This window comes from Saitoella complicata (assembly GCF_001661265.1).
Source record: "Saitoella complicata NRRL Y-17804 unplaced genomic scaffold SAICOscaffold_2, whole genome shotgun sequence".
NCBI lineage: Eukaryota > Fungi > Ascomycota > Saitoellomycetes > Saitoellales > Saitoellaceae > Saitoella > Saitoella complicata.
This window is the reverse complement of record NW_017566993.1, coordinates 200,484-222,256: the sequence shown is the minus strand read 5'-3', so window position 1 is coordinate 222,256 and position 21,773 is coordinate 200,484. Positions and strand designations below refer to the sequence as shown.

At 51.9% G+C, this 21,773-nt stretch overlaps 17 protein-coding genes across 17 annotated transcripts; 6 read left to right on the top strand and 11 right to left on the bottom strand.

Annotated features, from left to right (window-relative positions):
- Positions 1-13: 13 nt before the first annotated feature.
- On the bottom strand, positions 14-774 carry SAICODRAFT_28755 (DUF1649-domain-containing protein). The gene is made up of 2 exons (XM_019167219.1): positions 656-774; positions 14-606 (listed from the first exon to the last, which is right to left on the bottom strand). The coding sequence occupies exons 1-2, from the start codon at positions 720-722 to the stop codon at positions 65-67; spliced, it is 609 nt and encodes a 202-aa protein (XP_019026788.1). The 5' UTR covers positions 723-774; the 3' UTR covers positions 14-64.
- A 241-nt stretch (positions 775-1,015) lies between these two features.
- Positions 1,016-2,017, bottom strand: SAICODRAFT_45181 (DnaJ-domain-containing protein; the record flags this gene model as incomplete). The annotated part of the gene is made up of 1 exon (XM_019168802.1): positions 1,016-2,017. A coding segment is annotated over one exon (1,002 nt), but the record flags the coding sequence as incomplete, so codon positions are not given.
- A 588-nt stretch (positions 2,018-2,605) lies between these two features.
- SAICODRAFT_87775 (uncharacterized protein) lies at positions 2,606-4,366 on the top strand (the record flags this gene model as incomplete). Its single annotated transcript, XM_019171518.1, has 2 exons — positions 2,606-2,772; positions 2,832-4,366. Exons 1-2 carry the CDS (start codon positions 2,619-2,621, stop codon positions 4,364-4,366), a joined length of 1,689 nt encoding a protein of 562 aa, XP_019026786.1. The 5' UTR covers positions 2,606-2,618.
- Positions 4,367-4,516: 150 nt separating this feature from the next.
- Positions 4,517-5,786, bottom strand: SAICODRAFT_4910 (DER1-domain-containing protein; the record flags this gene model as incomplete). The annotated part of the gene is made up of 3 exons (XM_019168951.1): positions 4,517-4,999; positions 5,395-5,689; positions 5,752-5,786. 3 exons carry the CDS (start codon positions 5,784-5,786, stop codon positions 4,517-4,519), a joined length of 813 nt encoding a protein of 270 aa, XP_019026785.1.
- A 130-nt stretch (positions 5,787-5,916) lies between these two features.
- On the top strand, positions 5,917-7,350 carry SAICODRAFT_28752 (Saccharopine dehydrogenase). Its single transcript, XM_019167218.1, has 3 exons — positions 5,917-5,934; positions 5,985-6,510; positions 6,547-7,350. The coding sequence occupies exons 1-3, from the start codon at positions 5,921-5,923 to the stop codon at positions 7,321-7,323; spliced, it is 1,317 nt and encodes a 438-aa protein (XP_019026784.1). The 5' UTR covers positions 5,917-5,920; the 3' UTR covers positions 7,324-7,350.
- On the bottom strand, positions 7,308-8,435 carry SAICODRAFT_28751 (DUF1183-domain-containing protein). The gene has a single exon (XM_019167217.1). It carries the CDS (start codon positions 8,327-8,329, stop codon positions 7,418-7,420), a length of 912 nt encoding a protein of 303 aa, XP_019026783.1. The 5' UTR covers positions 8,330-8,435; the 3' UTR covers positions 7,308-7,417.
- A 124-nt stretch (positions 8,436-8,559) lies between these two features.
- SAICODRAFT_52195 (RuBisCO-cytochrome methylase) lies at positions 8,560-9,957 on the bottom strand (the record flags this gene model as incomplete). The annotated part of the gene is made up of 2 exons (XM_019169126.1): positions 8,560-9,750; positions 9,799-9,957. 2 exons carry the CDS (start codon positions 9,955-9,957, stop codon positions 8,560-8,562), a joined length of 1,350 nt encoding a protein of 449 aa, XP_019026782.1.
- Positions 9,958-10,183: 226 nt separating this feature from the next.
- Positions 10,184-11,442, bottom strand: SAICODRAFT_149836 (uncharacterized protein). Its single transcript, XM_019165538.1, has 2 exons — positions 11,004-11,442; positions 10,184-10,945 (listed from the first exon to the last, which is right to left on the bottom strand). The coding sequence occupies exons 1-2, from the start codon at positions 11,116-11,118 to the stop codon at positions 10,398-10,400; spliced, it is 663 nt and encodes a 220-aa protein (XP_019026781.1). The 5' UTR covers positions 11,119-11,442; the 3' UTR covers positions 10,184-10,397.
- Positions 11,248-11,664, bottom strand: SAICODRAFT_28749 (uncharacterized protein). Its single transcript, XM_019167216.1, has 2 exons — positions 11,505-11,664; positions 11,248-11,449 (listed from the first exon to the last, which is right to left on the bottom strand). The coding sequence occupies exons 1-2, from the start codon at positions 11,507-11,509 to the stop codon at positions 11,254-11,256; spliced, it is 201 nt and encodes a 66-aa protein (XP_019026780.1). The 5' UTR covers positions 11,510-11,664; the 3' UTR covers positions 11,248-11,253.
- Positions 11,665-11,844: 180 nt separating this feature from the next.
- SAICODRAFT_69018 (uncharacterized protein) lies at positions 11,845-13,421 on the bottom strand. The gene is made up of 3 exons (XM_019170442.1): positions 13,362-13,421; positions 12,783-13,314; positions 11,845-12,729 (listed from the first exon to the last, which is right to left on the bottom strand). The coding sequence occupies exons 1-3, from the start codon at positions 13,407-13,409 to the stop codon at positions 11,903-11,905; spliced, it is 1,407 nt and encodes a 468-aa protein (XP_019026779.1). The 5' UTR covers positions 13,410-13,421; the 3' UTR covers positions 11,845-11,902.
- Positions 13,422-13,557: 136 nt separating this feature from the next.
- Positions 13,558-14,977, top strand: SAICODRAFT_69017 (uncharacterized protein; the record flags this gene model as incomplete). Its single annotated transcript, XM_019170441.1, has 2 exons — positions 13,558-13,660; positions 13,715-14,977. The coding sequence occupies 2 exons, from the start codon at positions 13,558-13,560 to the stop codon at positions 14,854-14,856; spliced, it is 1,245 nt and encodes a 414-aa protein (XP_019026778.1). The 3' UTR covers positions 14,857-14,977.
- Positions 14,894-15,384, bottom strand: SAICODRAFT_75498 (DASH complex subunit Dad4). Its single transcript, XM_019170983.1, has 3 exons — positions 15,344-15,384; positions 15,189-15,290; positions 14,894-15,133 (listed from the first exon to the last, which is right to left on the bottom strand). Exons 1-3 carry the CDS (start codon positions 15,344-15,346, stop codon positions 15,020-15,022), a joined length of 219 nt encoding a protein of 72 aa, XP_019026777.1. The 5' UTR covers positions 15,347-15,384; the 3' UTR covers positions 14,894-15,019.
- Positions 15,385-15,460: 76 nt separating this feature from the next.
- SAICODRAFT_75496 (uncharacterized protein) lies at positions 15,461-16,922 on the top strand (the record flags this gene model as incomplete). Its single annotated transcript, XM_019170982.1, has 3 exons — positions 15,461-15,543; positions 15,591-15,638; positions 15,693-16,922. The coding sequence occupies 3 exons, from the start codon at positions 15,464-15,466 to the stop codon at positions 16,870-16,872; spliced, it is 1,308 nt and encodes a 435-aa protein (XP_019026776.1). The 3' UTR covers positions 16,873-16,922.
- SAICODRAFT_63674 (palmitoyl-protein thioesterase precursor) lies at positions 16,798-17,979 on the bottom strand. Its single transcript, XM_019170009.1, has 2 exons — positions 17,815-17,979; positions 16,798-17,762 (listed from the first exon to the last, which is right to left on the bottom strand). Exons 1-2 carry the CDS (start codon positions 17,933-17,935, stop codon positions 16,921-16,923), a joined length of 963 nt encoding a protein of 320 aa, XP_019026775.1. The 5' UTR covers positions 17,936-17,979; the 3' UTR covers positions 16,798-16,920.
- An 85-nt stretch (positions 17,980-18,064) lies between these two features.
- SAICODRAFT_16718 (cyclin-like protein) lies at positions 18,065-19,303 on the top strand (the record flags this gene model as incomplete). The annotated part of the gene is made up of 3 exons (XM_019165692.1): positions 18,065-18,384; positions 18,438-18,772; positions 18,822-19,303. Exons 1-3 carry the CDS (start codon positions 18,161-18,163, stop codon positions 19,301-19,303), a joined length of 1,041 nt encoding a protein of 346 aa, XP_019026774.1. The 5' UTR covers positions 18,065-18,160.
- SAICODRAFT_87763 (electron transfer flavo protein beta-subunit) lies at positions 19,294-20,257 on the bottom strand. Its single transcript, XM_019171517.1, has 2 exons — positions 19,665-20,257; positions 19,294-19,614 (listed from the first exon to the last, which is right to left on the bottom strand). The coding sequence occupies exons 1-2, from the start codon at positions 20,222-20,224 to the stop codon at positions 19,404-19,406; spliced, it is 771 nt and encodes a 256-aa protein (XP_019026773.1). The 5' UTR covers positions 20,225-20,257; the 3' UTR covers positions 19,294-19,403.
- A 389-nt stretch (positions 20,258-20,646) lies between these two features.
- On the top strand, positions 20,647-21,233 carry SAICODRAFT_75486 (Rhodanese-like protein). The gene is made up of 2 exons (XM_019170980.1): positions 20,647-20,789; positions 20,845-21,233. The coding sequence occupies exons 1-2, from the start codon at positions 20,694-20,696 to the stop codon at positions 21,172-21,174; spliced, it is 426 nt and encodes a 141-aa protein (XP_019026772.1). The 5' UTR covers positions 20,647-20,693; the 3' UTR covers positions 21,175-21,233.
- Positions 21,234-21,773: the final 540 nt, after the last annotated feature.

The following is a 21,773-nucleotide window of genomic DNA, read 5'->3' as shown; positions in this document are numbered from 1 at the left end:
GGAAAGTCCCTGTACTGTATCCACGAGCTCCTGCCAAATAATCGTTTCTCGCATCTTTACCTACTCAGCTAGGCTGGTCAACGAGCAGCTTCTTCAATCCACCGACCCATCCTTCTCCCTCACCCTTGACGATGTGTATCTCGTACGGGAACGGATTGGCTTCACCAGTTAATATAGGCGGTATGTGCTCTTTCTTCTCGTTCGCAATCCGCACAATCTTCAGCAAGGTCTCATTCAACTGTCGCTCCATTTCACGTTGCGATCGCAGACGCTCACGCTCGGTCCGGGGTGTTATTGTGTCGACCACGATTAGCCACCTCTCCCAAACCACCGACTCTTCCTGCGTCGAGAACCATGCCTTTCGTACCCGTTTCTCGTAGAAGCTCATTGCAAGCTGGCCTCGTGCATGCCCTTGACCTGGTGGTGGTGACGTTGTGGGTGAAGGTGCGGGTGATAACGCATTCAGTAATGACGAAGTCCGTTCATCCAGCAGAACTTCAAGGTCCTGATCGTTATCGACAAATGGATAAGTGACATTCAGGAACTCTCTTGAGCGGGGCCGTACGTTGACGAATATACGATTGAAGAGGATAGAGTGTAGGACGGCTGTACAATGGATCGTTAGGCGAGGACATTAAGCGGAAGGAAAGCTCACCCTTGACCATCTCCTTCATGAATCCACGATCAATATCCTCAAGCTCCAATACATGTTGCTCTGGCATTTTCGTCGAAGGAAGATAACGTCTTTGGCAAATGTTGGGGGTTCATACAGCTGGACGTGTATGCTCTACGTACGCTGGCGCTGCGGCCCGGGGTGTACCGCATCGATCTAAGGCACGTCTGAGCACTGGCCCGCGCCCGCCATATCGAGAAGGTTAAGAAGAGGTTTCTGCGTTTATGTTAGGTTACCGTTCATATATGTACCCATGACTAAGAAAACAGAGCTTAAAAACTACTGCCGAGTGCCTCCCACGTTGATCTTCACGAACTCTTCCTCCATCTTGTCACCCTTGGTACTCTCAAAGATGTGTCCGAGCATCTCGAGGGCCTCCACTCTTCGTACCTTTACGTCGTTGTCCACGCTCGGATCATCCCACAAGACGTTGTCGCACACATCCCTGATCACACCCTCCACCTCCATTCTAGCACCAGCCCACAAGGCACCCATTGCGATTTCTGCCGCCTTCTGTTCAAGCTTTGCCTTCTCCTCCGGTGAACAGCCGCGTGCTTCGGCCTTTTGGATGGCCGTGAATGCGCTCTGCACAGTGTACGCCTTCTTGATCGTCGAGAATGTTGAGGAAATCATATACGTCTTCTCGCGGATTGAAGGGATATATCCACCCAGTGTCCAGCCCTTCTTCGGGTGCAATGACGAAGATAAGGCTTTCATGCGGTACGTATACCCAACGGCATGTAGCAACTCGATCCCGTATTTCTCGGTCTTCAGCTCGTCCGCCTCGTGATACATCTTCTGTCTGAACCGCTCTTTTGCTCCGCCATCTTGCTTGTCATAGGCGTAGCTGTCCAGCTTTGACTTCAAGTTCTCTGTCAGCGTCTTCACACGCTTCTGTCGCTCCTCTTCCTTCTCCGCTTCCTTCATTTTCTTCTCTTCTTCAGACTCCTCATCCTGCTCTGGTTCCGCATTCGGGTCCTGGCCCGCTTCTTCTCTAGCCTGGTGCCGTGCCATTGTCTCCCCCATCTCGCGCCCGATGGCAATGGTACCGATATAATCGTGGAATCGTTCTCCGCCAAATATGTCCTGAAAGAACTTTTCTGGGTGTATTCCATCCGCACCATCTGCACCCTGACTCCCTTTCAGGCCATATTCGTTATATTGTCGTCGCAATGTTGAATCGGCGAGTGTCGTATATGCTTCTGATAACTTGGCAAATTCCTCTTCGCTGCCGCCCTTGTCTGGATGCATCTTTACAGCAAGTTTCCGGTAGGACTTCTTGATCTCTTCTTCAGTAGCCGTAACGTCGACTTTGAGGAGATCATAATACGTGCGATCCAATGGGTCCGTCTGTGTTCCGAACTTGCGGGCTTTGGCTGTATGCACGATTATCAGTTACGATTGGAGCATATATTACATCAGCAAACGTACGTTTCGAGGCCTTAGCCTTGGGTGACTTGACAGAGAACACCTTGTCGCACTTCGCGCACTTCAGTTGCAGCTGTGCTTGAGCTTGAAGGACCTCAGCTGGAGGCAATTCATATTCAAGAGCGGCGTAGCATGTCGGACAGGTCGCTTCCACGTACGACCCACGCACGCGGGTAGCAACTGGGTCGGAGGAGGACATTGAGGGTTAATCGGTGCTTACGGTTGCGTCGCACTTTTCAAGGTTAACGTTATCGCTGCGCATACAGTACACGCTGCGGTAGACGTCAGAGCAGATTCGCATAGTGACGTGGAGGGAGGTATTCGGACACAGGTAACTTTTAACAATATAATCGAAACTATTTTATGGTCTACGGGTTTGTCACTCTGGTGCTCATCAGGTGACATCCCGAAACGCGGGGCCGTCGAACGACCCACGGGCACTCGTCCTCTGCTCGCGACGAATTGAAGCGAACCTTGAACGACCATTTGCGCAAGAGTGTTCTGCAAATCGACAACAATGGCATCAAGGACTCCTTTCCGTACACAGATCAAGTCATTCGTCCAGGTAGTCAAGCGCAATGCTTCTACGTCCGCGAAACCGAAGGCAACGGACCCTTTCAAGAAAGGAAAGACTCGGCCCTCTATCAGGTGGACAACGCAAAAGGCCATGGGTTAGTCAACCCACCCTCTTGACTGGAATGCCTTTTAACGCGTAACCATATCTTCATAGGACTGTCTATTTTCACCGGCGCACTTACTTATTCCCTTGCAACGTCGCAGATCAAAGGCCTAATCGAAGAGCAAGGAAAGACTCCGGAATACCTTCGCGCTAAGCCGACAGAGTACGGTGACCAGGAGACTTTGGAGAGGGCTATTCCGGAACTTCAAAAGGCAATGGGCCACGCCGAAAATTCGATCACGACTGATCCCGAGGACCTGGAGCGTTATGGATATTCGGCATGGTCTTCCGTTAACACCGAGACCCTTCCATTCGCCGTGGTGTTCCCCAAGTCCACCGAGGAAGTCCAGGAAATCGTGAAGGTTGCCCTCAAGTACAAGCTTCCGGTCGTTCCCTTCTCTGGTGGAACTTCCCTTGAGGGTCACTTCTCTGCCACTCGCGGCGGAATCTGCATTTCCTTCTTGAACATGGACAAGATCATCAAGATCAACGATGATGACCTTGATTGTGTCGTGCAGCCTGGTGTCGGATGGATCGAGCTTAACCAAGAGCTCAAGGGAAAGGGCCTGTTCTTTGCTCCTGATCCCGCGCCCGGAGCCCAGATCGGTGGTATGGTCGGCACTGGATGTTCGGGTACTAATGCCGCGCGATTCGGAACGATGAGAGAGAACGTACTGTCTCTGACCGTGGTTATGGCCGATGGATCCGTCATCAGAACCCGTCAGCGTGCGCGTAAGTCATGTGCCGGATACAATCTGACGCAGATGTTCATCGGTAGCGAGGGTACTCTCGGTATCGTCACTGAAGCTACTCTCAAGCTAGTCCCTATCCCAGTGAATTCCGCTGTTGCCGTTTGCCCTTTCCCCACCATCAAGGATGCTGCCGCTACTGCATCCAAGGTGATCCGCCAGGGCATTCACGTCGCTGCTATCGAATTGGTCGATGATGTGACAATGAGGGTCATCAACGAGGAGGGCTCGACCCCGCGCAAGTGGGAAGAGAAGCCTCATCTTTTCTTGAAGTTCTCCGGCACTGCAAACAGTGTGAAGGAGCAAGCTGAGATGGTCAAGGCCATTGCAAAGAACAACAACGGCGGTCGCTTCGACTATGCAAGGAATGACGATGAAGCTGCTGTATTGTGGTCTGCAAGAAAGGAAGCTCTGTGGTCCATTCAAGCACATGGTGCGGCCGATTCAAACGCTATCTGGACGACGGATGTTGCTGTCCCTCTATCGAGATTGCCGGAGATCGTGGAGAAGACCAAGGATGACCTCCAAGAAGCTGGCTTGATGGCCGGTATTGTAGGTCACCTCGGTGACGGTAACTTCCACGCTATCATCATCTACGACCGGAATAACAAGGTGGAGAATGACAAGGCCGAGGAGGTTGTCCACAAGATGGTTAAGACTGCTATTGAGATGGATGGAACCTGTACTGGTGAGCACGGTATCGGCATTGGGAAGAAGGGATATCTTGCGTCGGAGCTTGGCGAGCCCGCGTTGGAGGTCATGAGAAGGATGAAGTTTGCTTTGGATCCGTTGAACCTCATGAACCCGGACCACGTTATTCCAGAGCACAAGCACTGAGTGGGAAAAAAAAAGCGATGGATGTGATGTACGAGTAGGATACCCGAGAGTCTTGGGAAGGATGGCGCAAGAACATAGTTGATATTGTAGTAGCATAACGATCACGTATCGTAACTGGTATAATAACATTTATCCCTTCAGCCGAGTAATTCAAGAGTCTCCCAAACGGTGTCCAGCCCCCCTGAACGCAGTGGAGTTCGACGTAGCAGACCCAAAACCCGTAGCTTGGCCAGCAGCAGCATCTCCAGCACCTGTCTGCCTGTCCCTTGGGTTGAAAGCGGTGCCGTACGGCATAGTGCGCATCCTTGCATGGCCAGCATTGCCAAAGAGGCGGGCGAACCAAGTCGGAGTATGAATAAGAGGACGGACACCATGGCTTCCCGGGTAGATCTCGGTCACAAAGAGGTAAGTGTGGCCCGCAACGAGACCGACAAGCTGCATCTGAAAGGCAGAGCCAGGACCATTCATGACGAATGTCATCACCAACATGGACACTGGCAGCCACATCGCCTTCATGGGGATGAAGCCCATAAATGACATTTGCCGGTCACGGTTCATCTGAGACCAGACGTACGCGACAGACATGGAAACGGCATTGAAGTAGAGGTATCCGTCAATGAAGTATGAAATCACCTGGAAGCACCGACGCGGTTAGCGAACGGGGGTTCTTCCTGGTTGATATTTCAATTCTTGCTATCCTAAATCGAGGAGATGTCGAACACCACAACCCCAGACTGGGAACAAGAGAGCCCGTCTGGAATTTCAAGCAGTGGCCCTGACATCCCACACGACTCCTCCGCGAATGATTTTGGATGGAGAAGCCGCGAGAGAGCTACTTGGTATAGCCCACCACCAGAACCTAGATGCCGGCTTCGAAACGACAAACAGGGCAGAAACGGGGCATAAGAAGACTTGTAGAACGTCCATGATCTGGATCCAGGTGTTTGCTCGGTGAACAGAACATCGAGCTCCATACCACAGACATTCCCCTCAAAAGAAATATCTAAGAGATAAACAAGAGGACTTACCACGATGATTGCCCAGCAAAACGTCAAGAAGAAAGCATAATCCGCAGTCCTCATGAATTTCTTAGTCTCGAGATCCGTACTGTGATTGTAGAAGAAGAACAACCCCATCAGCATCTCGATACCGCCACCAGCATAAAGCGATGCCGTGAAGGGTCGCCAAAGCTGTCCCTTGAACGTCATCGGCCAAATGTTGAAGATTTGGTAAGGGTGGATCAGTTGCAACAGCGGAGCGATCGAAGTCAAGAAAGATGCGAAGAGCACCGTCCTCGACACCGGAGGCAAGCCGTAGTACCATCTGGAGCAATCATCGATGTAAGTCCTCTGTAACAATCGACATATAGAGGATCATTTGCAAACCTCGCAAAGTCATTCTGTCCACGGGGGGCGTCCATCCTTTAAATGTCTGGGGAAGCGTTGGCATTACGACTTCCGGGTTAGCCTGCAGACCGTACGGTACGGTAGCTGGTGTGGCTGGAGCGTATCCCAGCGCATCTCGAGGCCAATGTCAGCGGGATCACACATAAAAATGGCTGCGGAGAAGTGAGTAACACCTTTGATCTGCTTGGGAATTGCCATTAACTATGTTTCAGGAACATCCCTTTGCTCGGATCTGGTTTCGTCGCCAAGCCCACTCTTGACTACCTCTTGAGGCGTCCTGAGAACAAGGTCACTGTTGCTTGCCGTACTAAGGCTACTGCTGAGGCTTTCATTGCCGGTGCTGAGCGCTCCACTGCTATCTCTCTCGATGTCTCCGACGATGTCGCTCTCGACGCTGCCGTTGCTAAGCACGATGTCGTGATCTCCTTGATCCCTTACACCCACCACGCCCAGGTCATCAAGTCTGCAATCCGCAACAAGACGCACGTCGTCACCACTTCCTATGTTTCCCCTGCCATGATGGAACTAGATGAGGAGGCCAAGAAGGCTGGTATCACGGTCATGAACGAGATCGGCCTCGACCCTGGAATTGACCACTTGTACGCCGTCAAGACCATCGACGAGGTCCACGCTGAGGGTGGCAAGATTCTCTCTTTCTTGTCCTACTGTGGTGGTCTTCCTGCTCCTGAGAACTCCAACAACCCTCTTGGTTACAAGTTCTCCTGGTCTTCCCGCGGTGTCCTCTTGGCTCTCCGTAATGCTGCCAAGTTCTAGAAGGATGGCAAGGTTGTCGAGATTGAGGGCCCTGAGCTCATGAAGGCCGCTCGGCCTTACTTCATCTACCCTGGTTACGCTTTTGTTGCTTACCCCAACCGTGACTCTACCCCTTACAAGGAGCGCTACAACATTCCTGAGTGCCAGACCATCATCCGTGGTACCCTCCGTTACCAGGGTTTCCCTGAGTTCATCAAGGTTCTTGTTGATGTCGGTTTCCTCTCTGATGAGTCTGTTGAGGTCATGGCCAAGGGCTCCTCCGCCACCTGGAAGGAGGCTACCGCGAAGGTACTCGGTGTTTCTTCCACCAAGGAGGAGGACCTCATTGCTGCTATTCGCTCCAAGACTCAGTTCAAAAACGCCGAGGAGGAGGCTCGCATCGTTGCTGGTTTCCGTTGGTTGGGTCTCTTCTCCGACAATGTCATTACTCCCTGCGAGAACCCTCTTGACACTCTCTGTGCTACCCTGGAGCCCAAGTGCCAGTACGGTCCTGATGAGCGCGACTTCGTCATGCTCCAGCACAGGTTTGAAATCGAGCACGCCGATGGCCGCCTTGAGACTCGCACCTCCACTTTGTGCGACTACGGTGTCCCTGGAGGCTATACCTCCATGGCTAAGTTGGTTGGTGTTCCTTGTGGTGTTGCTACCCAGCAGGTGCTTGACGGTATCATCAAGACCGCTGGTGTCCTTGCGCCCATGAGCAAGGTGCTTAACCAACCCTTGATTGATGAGTTGTTGAAGGAGGGTATCTTCTGCAAGGAGGAGACGGTTGCTTAGATTCTTCCAAACCAAAAACTGTAGGATACAAGATAGATGACACGATATGGAAAGTTAGATTAAGCTATGGACCAACAAACGGTAGCATGTATCATCACCTCCTCCTCGTCTCTCCAAAACCCGTTGAGCTCCACGTGCTCGAGCTTCCCTCCCCATCAGAGCTACCACCCCATCCGCCTCCCGAACCCCATCCACCACCTCCTCTACGTGTCCTTTCTTGTTCAGCATTCCGTTGGCTTACCTGGTTTGCGGCATACAGAGCCGCGGCGCCTCCGGCTAACCCAGACCAGAATCCTGGGCTCCATCCACTTCCCCGTTGCTGCTGCTGTTGTTGCTGAGCCGCAGGCTTGGGTGGCGGTCTAGGATGGGGATCATATGGCGGTGGAAGATCATCGTCGTCTCCGGGACCGCCGCCTCCGAAGCCTGGACGTATGCCACCAGGTTGATCACGTCCAGCAGCAGGCGAGCTTGGTGCGAAGAAGAAAAGCCATACGAGGAACCCTATTATTAAGAGCCCAATCACTTCACTGATGGTAGGATGACCCACGCCTCCGATTCCCCCTCGTTTTCCATACACTTTCCTACCCTCATCCGTCAAATAGAGCGTGTACTCGCACGTACAACTCCCTCTCAGCACATACTCATCCTTCGGGCCACTATACCCCTCACACACCACATCCGTACGGCCCAACTTGACCGTCGCCGGAAGGTCCGCCGAACAACTCCACTGAATATTCTCGTCCGACTCCCCGAACTGGCTTCCCATGTTTCGGCATTGGATTGCTGCGGGAGTGTGAACAGAACATGCGTCGCCTCCGATGCATTCCAGTTGAAAGGAGGGTGGGAAGTGACGACGAGACTTGACACGTGTTTTGTCGTAGAAGGTGAGGGTGCGGGCGGAGGAGAGAAGGTGCTTTTCGGGGTTGAGGTTGAAACTGGTGACGGAGGCGGAGAAGCAAGACAGGATTATGGCCAAGACGACGCCTAAGATATGTGATAGGCGCATATTGACCAGCAGAAAGCTTCTACAGCTCGTATACAACAGACGGTCCGGGAAGATGCTGCGCTGCCCAAGCACAACGTTTGCTGCGGAAGACGTGGCGATGGGTTTGAAATCTGGGGATGGCAGCGCTACGTCCTGTAACGAAGATACGGCAGCGTCATCAAGGTGAAGAAATGCCCAACATACACCTGATACAGAGATCACCATTCTATCGACATCCTGAAGACCTTCATTTACTTTCTTGCCTTCTTTCCCTTGCCTTCAGCGTCCTCATCTCGGCTTCTCTTGGTCTTCGGCTTCTCCTCCTCTTCAGTAGCCCAAAACTGAAAATCCTTTCTGCACTTCTTCAAGATTCTCTTCTCCCCAATCCGCACTTCGAGAGCGTTCCGCAAGTTGAGCGACACGTTTGCTTCACGCAACTTGGCCTCGTCCTCCTCGAGTGTTGTCGGGTACTCCTTCTCACGCGCATCCAAGATAGAAAGAAGAATCTCTTGGGCCTTCTTTGTCTTTCTGGGTTTGGGGACTTTCTCTGCATCCTTATGTCTCTTGAATTCCAGTCTGCCCATTTGCAGAGTATGGATGGTGATGAGCAATTCCTCCGGTATTTCACCTGCAGCATCGATGTCGAATCCGTCTTCCAAGACACCTTCTTCCAGGAGGTAATCGATCCTAACCTCGCGGTCCTTCTCCATCAATGAAGCGCCAGCAGCGTCAGTCACCATCGGAGCCGAGATCTCCAGTACATCGTACTCCGATCCACCCATCTTCACGTAGCCATATCTCCGCAGGGAGTCGGCATTTGGCAGATCGCCGTACGTATTGTATACCTGCTCACCGGCCGGAATAGCCTGAGTTGCCTTCATCTCCAAAGAATCCGCGGAGTAAAACAAGTGTGCATTGCAAAGGGTGACGTCGGCATTCAGCAGATCGGCAAGAGGGCACATGCTCTTCTCGTATTCTTCCTCCTCCAGATCGTCCTCATCGGCGTCGTGAGTGCCGCCCGCAGGGGCCTTCTCAACGTCGAATGAGTAAGACAAGATCAAGGAACCCATGCGATGGAAATTCTCGAGGGTGCAGTGCTCTCTTGAGAAGAGGTCTGGGTGAGCCTCGATAACTGGCACGATCTGGGTCTGATATGTTTCATCCGCCTCCGCCCTGCCAACCTTATCCAAAACGGCAGTACCCTTAAGTTCAATCAACTCTTCCTCAAACCAGAACATGGGAGTCGAGAAGGCCTCCGGAAGGATAGCCAAGTATGGCGCCCAGCGGGAGTCTGGCCGAGCTGATTCGTACAGCATGGTAAGGATCAAGCAGAGCCAAGGGTTTTCGAGGTCGGCGAGAACCTGAGGAATTCTGGTGGACAGATCGGAGTTCGGGGTGGCAAGCATGGCAGATTTTGGGATGGCGAAGAGGAGCTCTCCTTCCTGAAGGTAATCTTAGTACAGTTCTGACATGCACTTGAAGATGCGTACAGCGATGTCCTGCACAGCGACAACACCCCGTCCTGCATTGTCGCTCCTGTAGTCCTGCAAAGCAATCTTTGGCGAGATCTGAACGCCCGGCTGGGATTGCAGCCATGTCATGAACTGATCGGTCTTCTGATCGAAGTCATCGTTTGCTTGGTCAACCATGTCAATGTCCATCGTGAGTTCGAACCTGGAATGTTTTGGTGGTTTGGTGGTTTGTTCTGAGATTAAGGTTTTGTTATCGTTGACATTTTTAACGTGGAACACCTGCAGTATCGCTAAAGGCTGCTGATGGACACTTTTCCAGGCAGCTGGTGAGTTGTGTGACAACGTACAATGTGAAGCCAGCAGTATCGAAGAAGCCTTTGTCTGCAGCTGAACAGATTATGCAGGAAGCGAAAGAGCGGAAAGAACGTATAGCATGGAGTGGATTTGGCGACGAACGGGACGCGAAAAAGGCCCGGGTATTACGAGTCATCTTTGGTATGGTTCATGGCGTTCAGCGGCGTTCACATTTGCGTTTTGGGAACGTGGTAATGGTTTTGAAACCTTGGTTTGCATGCCACAAGGAATATCATGGCCTGCATTCGTATCACTATCTCCATCTAAGCATACCTCAATCCAACAAAGAACGCCGCCATAAAGCTTGCCTTCATGGGGAAGTTGTGCGTAAGAAGGTTGGTAAATTTCTCACTGATGAAAGCACCAGACTGGTGTCCCTCAGCGTTGTTCGATGCACGAAGAGCCTCCTGGCGACGAGAATACCAACCCGCAATCCTTGCCCAAGGAATAGAGACGATACCGTTGTAGCTCAAGAGCTGAAGGAAGACAAAAATACCACCAGCAAAGAACAGAACCATCTTGCCGATCTTGCCGACGAAGAAACCGGATGCGAGACCCATCATGCTTCCGAAGCTCAGTTGAGCTGGATCGAACCATCTAGCCAAGATATTTCCACCGGTCCCGGCCTTACCATCCACGTCGTCGAAGTCTGGCTTGTCAACTGGGTATGAACCTGGTGTAGAGGAGGTTGCAGCAGCGCATTGATAGGGCTGGAAGACGGGCGAAGAGAGAACACCGTACGACAGTAGAGCGTAGGTAGAGAGGGTTCCTGCCGTACCCCAAGCAAGGCGACGAGGCACACTCAGACTTGCTGTTAAGAAACAACTACGTTAGTAGAGGAGAATGCTAAGTGCAGGATCAGAGCGTACCCGTCTTAACGTTAGAGATGGCTTGTGGACGGAAGGCGGTACGAGCACAGCTACTGAAGAGAAACTGCGAAGGAGCTGAGAAGAGGCGAGATGACGATCTGAATGCTGAGGCCATTGTGAACGATTTATTTTATCGACTTGATCTGTTTGAGTTGTAAGATGTACGGCTTTGATTCGGATTGATTTATACTACGACTCGACTCAACTCGACTCCATGACGTCACCAGCATAACCTCCAACTTCAGCTGCCCTACTTCTCCTCATCAGGTTTGTCGATATCCTCGGGCTTCATTCTCTTGTCAGGAGTTCCATCTTGCTTCAATCCACCATGCTCGCTGGGCTTGTAGATGTCGCCCTCGGGTTGCAAGCCAGCGTCCCTAGGGATCTCGTGTTTGGCGGAGGCCTCTTGGTCTTTGGCCTCCTGTTGGTAGAATTGGATTTTGTCACTGGGGTTTGCAATTGTGTAAGCTGGCCAAAAGGATTGGAGAGGTGCACGCCTACGCCATGATACACTGTGTTCCAAGTGAGGTGGTAGGGGTACCAGTGAGGCGTGTGTGCTAAGCAACTGTAACTGTGACTGACCGATTACACCTTCGCTATCCTTTATATAGGCAAACTGCGGACTGTTCAAAGACAACCGTTGAGCGACAAGGATCCAGGATTAAGGAACGTCATGATGACCGCGCTTCCCAAGGCCCCGGCCCGCAACAATCGAAGGAAACTCATCGTCAGTTGCCCATGTATGCAGTTGAGGAAGGAGGTAAATGTAAAACGTTCGCAATCATTTTTGCTAACCATCCAGCTATAGTACAAGCTGTAGTCGCTTTGGGGGAATATTATACCTCCTCTTCTCCATATATCTCATTTTAATATACCTTACCACATCACACAACGCCCATCTATGCATCCTTCTTCTCCTCCTCCTCCTCCTTCTTGTCCTTCTTTTCATTCTTCTCGTTCTTCTCACCCTCAATACCAACAGCCTTCTTTGCAACCTCAGCAGCATTAGCAACAGCCTCCTTCACGGATTCGGCAACCTCAGTCACCTTCTCCTGTGCAGGAGCAACCTTCTCCTGGACGCTCTCAATAACCTCCTTAGCCTTTTCCTGGACGTTCTCGACGACTTCCTGGACCTTCTCCTGAACGGGCGCAGCCTTCTCCTCAACCTTCTCAGCAACAGGAGCGGCAGCCCCCTTCACCTGCTCGACAACCTCCTGGACCTTCTCCTGAACGGGAGTAGCCTTCTCCTCAACCTTCTCAGCAACAGGAGCGGCAGCCTCCTTCACCTGCTCGACAACCTCCTTTACCTTATCCTGGACGGGTGCAGCGGCCTCCACGACGGGAGCAGCCTTTTCCTTAACAGCTTCAGCAACCTGCTTGGCCATCTTCTGAACCTTCTTATGCTGAACAGTCTTCTTGGACACCTCAGCAGCGTCCTTGACAAGTTCCTTGATGGTGCTGGCCGTCTCGCTTACTTGCTGCTGAGCCTCGTTAAGGGCCTGCTTGGGCTTTTCAACGGTTCCCTTGACAGCCTCAGTAGCCTCCTTCGCCTGCTCCACTACCTTCGTCTTCAGCTCACCAGCCTTGACCTCAACCTCTTGGCCGTCCATGTGCTTGGCGTATTCAGGAGTTTCCAAGATCTGTTTAGCCAACTCGGCGGGGCGGACATTACCCTCAGCGAAGACGGCTTCCATCTCCTCTTGCATGCGATTGCCAATGCCGACCTCTGCAAAATCGTTAGCACACCCACAAATCAACGAAAGAATAAAGGGTACTGACCATCGTAACCGAAAATATGAGCCTTCATACCCACACCCGCATACTGGTTCTCCCGCAAGTACGCCAACCAGACCTCGACGGTCTCCGGATGAGCATCCTTGATCTGAATTAATCTCTTGTGAGTGACACGTTCGAAAGTCTCCTTGCTCTTGGCGTGCACGAAATGTGCCCTGTTGACAGTGAATCTCTCAGTCTTGTTGGGCAGTGGTACGACACCGGAGGCGGGCATCTTTAAGTAGTAGGCCGCACGTAAAGCAAAATCGGCGAAGAAATCCATTGTATAGGGGTAGTAGCCGCGAAGTTGGAGGTTGCAAACAGTGATGCCATGAGTGGGCTTGTGTCTTGCTGGTTCATGATACACCGCCTGGACGTTCGTGGGAAGATCTTCATACGAGATACCTTCATGGTCTTTCTGTTTGGTTGGTGCTGGTGGGTCCGTAGAAGTTTGTGCGACCTCAGTAGGGTTCGTCGAGGCGATTTCGGTGGTCGCGGTAGCGAGTGTTCGGAATCGTAGAGGCGCTGATCGCGGGGACTACAATACGGTCAGCAGGAAACCAGATGCACAGCAATGAAACATACCCTTGCTACGATTGGCCGCCACGATGACAGAAGTGATCTCGATGCCATCTCCGGTTTTCTTTGGCGTTCAACTTCCTGCTCCCTCGGACCTAAAGCACCTGCATACCCCAAATTTCACATTAAAGCTTTAACAAGTTGTCAATTAAAATCAACGATACAGGCACGAGTGCGTCCTCGCTCCCGAAACAGCAAAGAAATGGAGGCTCTCAAAAGTGAGCTGAAAGCATGGGAGAAGCAGTTTCAAGAGGGTGAAGGACGTGTTCCAGAACGTGCAGATATCAAAGCGGACTCACTGATTGGTAGGTGCCTAACCTAAACCACGACGCGTCCGTGTTGCTAATACGCGGTAACAGCTGCCAAATACAAGGCCTACAATCGATTGCGAGATGATATCAAGCGCGAGAAATCATCGGTCGAGGCTAAGAAAGCCACCGAAACACCTATGAAGCCTTCGCAAGCAGTTTCAACACCGTCGAAGTCCAAAGCAAGTCCGTCAAAGAGCACGACGGACACGCCAGGGCGTTCACGGGCCGGCATTGCAGCTTCCCAGTCCACAGCATTTGTCAAGCCAAAAGACCTCAAGAAGGCAATTGAATCCTTGACACCGCGCCGTAAGGGCATCCAGTCACCGTTCATGAATGGCGTGGGTCCTACACCAGAGTTGAGTGGAAGAACGCTGGGCATTTTTGATGGGTTGAGAGATCAAGACGGTACGCCCGTGAAGCCAGGAAACTTATTGGCGAAGTTGAGTGCAGCAAAGTCGGGCGGAATGCCTAGCAGATCTCGTCCAGTAATGGACAGTCCCTCGAAGCTGATGTCGATGCCACCATCTGCATCGCTGATATCCCCGACGAAAGTACGAAGTGCAAGCCAATATGATACACCAACGTTCTTCCGCACCAGATCCATCGATGTCGAGGAGTCTCCTAAACCGCTTCTTTCGCTCCTTCCCAAGAAGTCGTCATCCCGAGGATTGTCCGATCTGATATCTGATCTCCGGACATTAGAGGATGAAGCGCACAACGAAGATGAAGAAATCATGAGAGAGATGGAAGCAGAGATGCTAGCTGAAGCGGAACAGCAAGGTGAGCAAGTACCAGATGGAGAAGGAGAGGAGGAAGGTCGTGTTTGGAAGAAGAAAGGACGAAAGCGGGATCACAGAAGGGTTCTCATGCGGCCGGCGCCAGAGCGACCTGTGGATGAGTTGGAAGACGAACTCGTCGGGGGAGACGACCGGGATGACGACTCAGAAAGCGAGTTTGGTGGCGGTGACGGAGATGATGACCCAGATAACCCATTTGCGGAGCCAAAGAAACGCAAAACATCCGGCGCCGCTGAAAACGAAGCCGAGAGGAAGAAACGGCCGATCAAGGCCAAGGGCGGCCTGGTCCTCGACGCGCAGGTCAGCAACAATTTCGTGCGGATGAAGAACTTGTCAAGAGGGAAGGGAAGATATGGTAAGGGCGGCAGAGGAAGCTTTAGAGGTAGGCGGTAGCGGAGCGTGCTAAAGATATATACCCTCATGGGCTAAAGGCAGGTGTTCGGTGTTCCTGAGGTTATAGCGTTGCAGATTATTATGCAAACTGGGTATCAAGGAAAGCAATCATCAAACGCCCGTCCCAATCAATCGAGATGTTGTATAGATCCGAGCAAAACGTTTAGACAGGCTTCTCCAAGCGCCCGGTCCCTTCTAGGTTGAACAAGACGTTACGGTGGTAGTTGGCCCACATCTGGGAAACAAGCTCCACATTCATAGTATGCATGTTGATATCCTTCACACAGACGTGTTAGTCGAGCATGCTCCCGAACAAACACAGTTCTGCTTACCTGCAAAGACCGGTTCAGCTCAATGACAGCCTCGTTCAACTTCTCAACGTTGTTGATAATACGGGCCACAAGGGCATTCTGCTGTTCCTCATGCGGATTGTCCTGTATAAACTATCAGCATACTGTACTTTGACGACGCCTATAACCGCACGGACCATGCTCTCAGATTCTTGTGTGTGTATGAGTATATTTGTGTTGTGTTTTGATGTTGCGCTTTGGCCTGCATCTCGGCTGCAAGTTGCCAAAGGAGGAAATTGGACATACGAGAACCAAAAATGCACGAACGAAATCTATTTTGCAAGAATCCGCCAGATTTCAAGGCTCTGGCTCTGAAATACAAATCATTTGCGGAACAGTGAGTTTGGTAGCAGCACGTAACGGCAGCCGCTGACCATAAAGCAGTGCACGTTTCGATGGATCTCTTGACTTCCAAGATGCAGCAGCACTACGGTAGCTTCGAAACGCTATAATATCATCTAATACAGAGTGCTGATAAGCGTACAGAGCACTTACTACCACTCTGCTTGAGGACGGCTTCGGGTTGAAGGTACAGCTGCCAAAGGATCGTTTATGTCCACCTGTTCCCAATCGTCTGGACTATATGCTGTGGCTCCAGGATCTTCTAGATTCTACTGAACCGAGTTGCGAAACGAAAGCAGGAGAAGAGCGGGAAAATGGGCCATGTGTACTTGACATTGGCACCGGCGCCTCTGCCATATATCCGCTTCTTGGATGTGCACTCAGGCCCACCTGGTCGTTCATTGCGACCGACATCGACGGCGATTCGATCGTTGGTGCTCGGCAAAGTGTTGCATTGAATGGCTTAGAAGATCGAATACGTCTACTAAATACAAGAGTCGAGGACAAGTTGATCAACCTTGATGCATGGGGGGTGAAAATGTTGGACGCAGTTATGTGCAATCCACCATTCTACGACAGTGCTGAAGACATGCAAAAGAGCGAGTCAGTCAAAGAAGAACAGCCATTCGCGGCGCTGACGGCGACTAAGAACGAGTTGATTACCCCTGGAGGCGAACTTGCGTTCATCCGCCGCATTCTCGCCGAGTCACGGACATTAGGTACTCGCGTACTCTGGTACACGTCGTTATGTGGTCACCTGTCAACATTGCAAGAGATCTCCAGAGAACTAAGTGAGGCGAATATGAATTATGGGGTGGGAGAATTCGTGCAAGCCCGGACGAAGAGATGGGTCATTGGTTGGAGTTTCCGGCCGTATAGACCGGACGATGAGACAGCAAGACATGCAGCGAGATCAGAGTCAGGGACAATATGGCTTGGCAAAAAGTGCAAGTTGCCTCCTTCAACAATCTTCTCGTTTATGTTGAGGCAAAAACAAGACCTCGTCGACGTGAAAGCGAAACTGGTGAAGGCCACAGATGAAGTTGATGTTAGGCTCGAATGGGAAGATTTGGACCAGGACCATCGCATTGCTAAAGGTTTTGCGAACGTCAATACCTGGTCACGTTCAGCCCGGCGAAAACGGAAGCGTGACGAAGAGGCCGAACCAATGCCGGAAGCAAAGGCGAAGGACGAAGTGGATGCAAATTTTGGATTCACCATTGAGTTGAGGGGATACACAGTCAAGATACGATGGACGCAAGGCTTTGATAAGCTGGTCTACGAAAGCTTCTGTGGGTGGGTAAAACGGGCTTTGGATACCTAAACTCCAGAATCAGATCTGGAAGAAGCAGGTCATCTCCCGGAGATCTCGTCAAAATGCGGTTTGCAGCTTCAAACCATTCCCAATGACCTTGCGCGGTCCAAGGTACTCCTTAGCCATCTTCTTCCAAGCCTCAGTGCTGATTTGCATATGCTCTCCTGGAACCTCCAAAAAGGTCAACCCACCCCGCTCGTCCAAAGCCTTCAACCCAATCCAGTCCTCTTGATAAATAGGCCTGTCTCGTAATAATGTCACGTCATCGCTTGTCACGTTCTTCTCTGCGAACCAGGATGTCTCCTTTGGGACAACTGTCTGCTCATCCTTGAACCTGAGCATGACAAAGTTCTCCAACGTGGCCAAGTTCTTGGCATAAGTCGCGTTCTTCTCTCCGCGTTCGTTGTTAACATCTGCCAAGAAAGCCGAATACTCCAAATAATTCTCCATGTCCTCCGGGTCTCTGTAGTATTGCGCCTGGACGATTCTGTCTCGAACGTATGAGCCCCACACGTTCGAGCGGGCGATATTGCGAGCCGACTTGCAGACCCAGTCGGTATCCTTGCAGGCAGGCATATCCGCGATACCATTGTGCTGTGAACCCCAAGTGATCAGGTTCCGTACCGGCGGATCATCACAACGCTCGACATATGCCCTCAAGAACTGACCACCCTGAGAAAACCCAACTGCATCGAACCCGCCAGCGAGCTCGGGGTTATCGCGCAGTTGCTCGCACACGGCTTCAACTTGTTGATCCACGCAGCCAAAAAAAGTTGCAGACCGGTCTGAGCTTGGATCAGTAGAGAGGTAGATTGTGTGGATGTAGATTTCGGGGTAAATGTCACGGATCTCGTTGGAGAGTTGGAGGAGGCCGTCGCCGCGATAGTTGTCGCCCATGCCTATACACATACTTAATAAGAATAAAGTAGATGGAACGCGAAATGAACTTACCGTGCCAGATTACTACCGGCAAAGGCTTCTGCCCGGAGTCCTCGCGGGAAGGCAAGGAAGCTGCCAAGCAGGCAACAGTCCAGCTCACGACGGCCAGCGTGATCGCCAAGTGGTAGAACATCGATGTTCCGGTAACAGCAATGGGCAAGATGTTGTGCGAGAACTGTCGAAATAAGGTTGATACGGTGTGGGTAATTGTGCATGCGTGTGAGACATTGCAACGTAGACATCCGAATTTACAAACTCGGGAATTCAAACACCAACACGTCAAGAGCTGTGAAAGTTCGATCAACAGTGCCGTCCGTCTCAGCCAGCCTCGAAAACGCCAGGACGTCGAATCGATTTGATGTCCAACTCCGCGGCCGCAACACCCAGAACACCGGCCTCTCCCGGTCCAGACAGCGAGCCAGTCGCAATTACCCTACAATTAGCTCAGCCATACTTATCCTCGGCTCAAATTGTACGGTTATGCGCTCGTCAGCGAAGGGAGGAGCTCCCGGAAGTGAAGGAGCAACACATCAGATTGCTCGCAGCACAATGGATAAACGCAGTAGGCGCCGCTCTGCAATTGTACGTATATCTGCCACGGCCGCTTTGCGAGCGTTATTGACGAGGATACATAGTCCAATACGCACAATTGGCACAGCCCTAATGCTTTTCCAACGCTTCCACCTCTTCAACCCCATGGCAGACTACCTCTACACCGACACCGCCGCCGCATGCCTCTTCGTCGCCTGCAAAATGGAAGACACGAACAAAAAGCTAAGAGATATCTTGATTGCGGACTACAATTTGAAGCATCCGGATGGTCCGGAGATCAATCCGGAGAGTAGTTCCTTGGAAGAGCATCGGAGACGGATCATTGGGTTAGAGAGGAGGGTGTTGCAGACTGCGGGTTTTGATTTTAGGGGAAGGCATCCGCAGAATTCCCTCATCAAGTTTGCGAGGTACTACAGAGGTAGAGTGATCTCAACGCGGTCGTGATTATGTGCTGACAAGGTACTCAGTTCACAAGGACGTCGCATCAAAAGCATGGGACATCTGCGTTGACGCATACCGAACATTCGCGCCGTTTAAACACACTCCTCAAACTCTCGCACTTGCTGCGCTGCTCTTAGCTGGCAAGCTGGCCACCGCAGCCGACGGTGCCCCCCTCGAGTTCGACCAGATTCCTTTTGAGCGCTTCCACACTACACACGCAAACGTCGCAGACTGCGTTCACGACTTCCTGGAGCTATACATCCACCACCGACAAATGACACGAATCGGACAGGATATACCCCTCGAGAGATTCATGGAACTGCAAATCGAGCTAAACAGGGCTGGGCATGTCATGCAAGATGTGAAAGTACCCGTCCTGGAAACCGACGGAAGAGCAGAAAACGGACTGGACAAGAGCGGAAGGCACGAGGTAATTCGCTACATCCTCGACCCAGAACGGCAACGAAGAGAAAGGCACGCCATGGAGGACTTGGTGATGGAGGGGTGATCAGCCTTGATGCATATGTAGTAACTAGCACACAGGATATCTAATGCATAATTTGGTATCTCATTCACATCCACAATATCGTACTCTGCACTCCTCCATCTTAAATAACACCAGCCTCCTTCAACTTGGCAACGACCTCGTCCACGCTACCGACCTTTGCTCCACCCTGGCGTGTTGGTGGCTCCTGGACCTTCAACAACTCGAACGACTTCTTGTACTCCACGTTGAGATCCGATGGCTTGAGCTTCTGCATTGGCTTCTTCTTTGCCTTCATGATGTTGGGAAGGGTAGCGAAACGGGGCTCGTTTAATCTGTGAACCGAGGTTAGCATACGTCATAATACGAGACTTGATGACCTTACCTCAAATCAGTGGTGATAATGATAGGAAGCTGAGCTTTGACAGTCTCCGTGCCACCATCCACCTCCCTCGTCACAAGAATCTCATCACCCTCCACCTTAACCTCCGCCGCACAAGTAGCCTGACTCCAGCCCAACAAACCCGCCAACATCTGTCCGGTCTGCTGTGAATCATCATCGATAGCCTGCTTTCCGAGGATGACAACATTGCTTCCCTCCTTCTCCACAAGCGCCTTCAAAATCTTAGCGACGGCGAGGGGTTCTGGTGCCTCACTCTCGGGAACCTCGATGTGTGCGGAGCGGTCAGCGCCCATGGCCATTGCGGTACGGAGACAGTCCTGTGCCTTTACAGGCCCGATGGAGGCGGCGAGGATATCCTCAACACGATCCTTGTGCTTCTCGCGGAGACGGATAGCCTCCTCGACGGCAATTTCGTCGAAGGGGTTTAGTGACTGCTTCATGCCGGCGATGTCGACGGCGGTCTGTGTCTTGTTGACGCGGGGCTTCAAGGCATAGTCGAGGACGCGCTTGACGGGGGTGAGAATCCTGAGCTTTTGGGACATTGTGGACGGTGGGTATATGCTCTTGTGCTCTTGAATGCTCTCCAAGTAATCTCCCTTTCGGACCCCGCTCAACGTTCACCTGCATCCTGATGACTCCGGTGATATTCCAACCCAGACGGGAAGGGATCAGAAAAGAAAGTCATTCTCCAAATGGGTTAACAAGACAGATCTTAGGATCACAATTCGACTGAAGAGAACTCGCTTATCAGATCCTCGCACGCAATCGGCGCTGCCGCCGTCCTCTCAAGCCACGCGAAGTTCAACGCCCTCGACAAGAAACTCCAAGATTCACCTCCATCCACTCTCGGTCAGAGAAGCAATATTCATGTCTTTCACCCTCCGCCGCTCCCTCGCCTTCGTCGCACGCAACTCTAGATCCTTCTCCAGTCTGGCTGCCGTTTCTGCTCCTCGTACCCTCGCCATCCCGTCCGTGCGACCGGCTTTGCAGCAGCAGCAGGCCCTGACGGAGATGGCGCAGGTCATTGCGAACGCGGCCAGGTCTTACAGTGTTGGTGTTAACAGGGAGGTCGATGACAATGGTGCTGTAGTTTGGGATTACGATCAGGTCAGTTGAAACCGTGAGAGATCCTTGTGATCCCCAGCTGACGTTCGACAAACAGGTCAAGAAGTTGACAAAGGGCATTGACCGCGGCAACATCCTCCTCGTCGATGTCCGCGAGGTCGACGAGGTCCAGCAAGGAAACATCCCCACCTCCATCAATCTGTCCGTCAAGAGCCTCCAGGAAGCCCTCTCCCTCTCCGAGTTGCAGTTCCAGGACAAGTACGGCTTCGAGAAGCCACCAAAGGAGCAGGAGATCGTTTTCTACTGCAGATCAGGAAAGAGAAGTACAGCAGCGACTGCTATTGCCAAGGCGGCTGGATACAAGAACTTGGGCAACTACACCGGATCATGGTTGGACTGGGCATCCAAGTCGCAGGGTAGTAACTAAATGTAGCATGTAGAACGAGCTGGCTCTTCTAAGGAAAATCAAAACATTTCATCCGTTCTAAAAAGAAGGAGGCTCAGCTGCTACCTGTGAGATTACATGTGCTGCGGGTTATGACGTAGGGCCGCGGGAGCTCTCGAGTCGAGCACCCATGGAAAGCTCTGAGGTGCATCACTGAACAGAGATATCCTATAAAGCGCGATCCATTGCGACGACTATCTACTCAAGTACAACTACAAAATGCCTGGAGACAACACTGAACGCAAGGATACTGAGGAGAAGCTCGAGACGAAGATCGGGGCGGACGGGGATGATGGGGCTCTTACCGCTGTCGGCGCTTTCGGCGAAATCGATATTCCTCGACGAACACACTCGACGCCTGGAGTTCCTGAATCGGACAGAGTTCTTGAGGGGATTTACGTCGGTTTAGCGTTCGACAACGAGCAGGATGGGCTGATGAAGTGGGGGATCCACGTCACTGATCCATACGGCTTGGTCACCCAAGGCGAGGAAGAGATCGATCTCAAGCAGTTCGAAGACGGAGAACGTGTTCGCAAAGCCGTTGGAGCGTTATTGGAGTTGAGTACCAAGTGGTCCGAGAC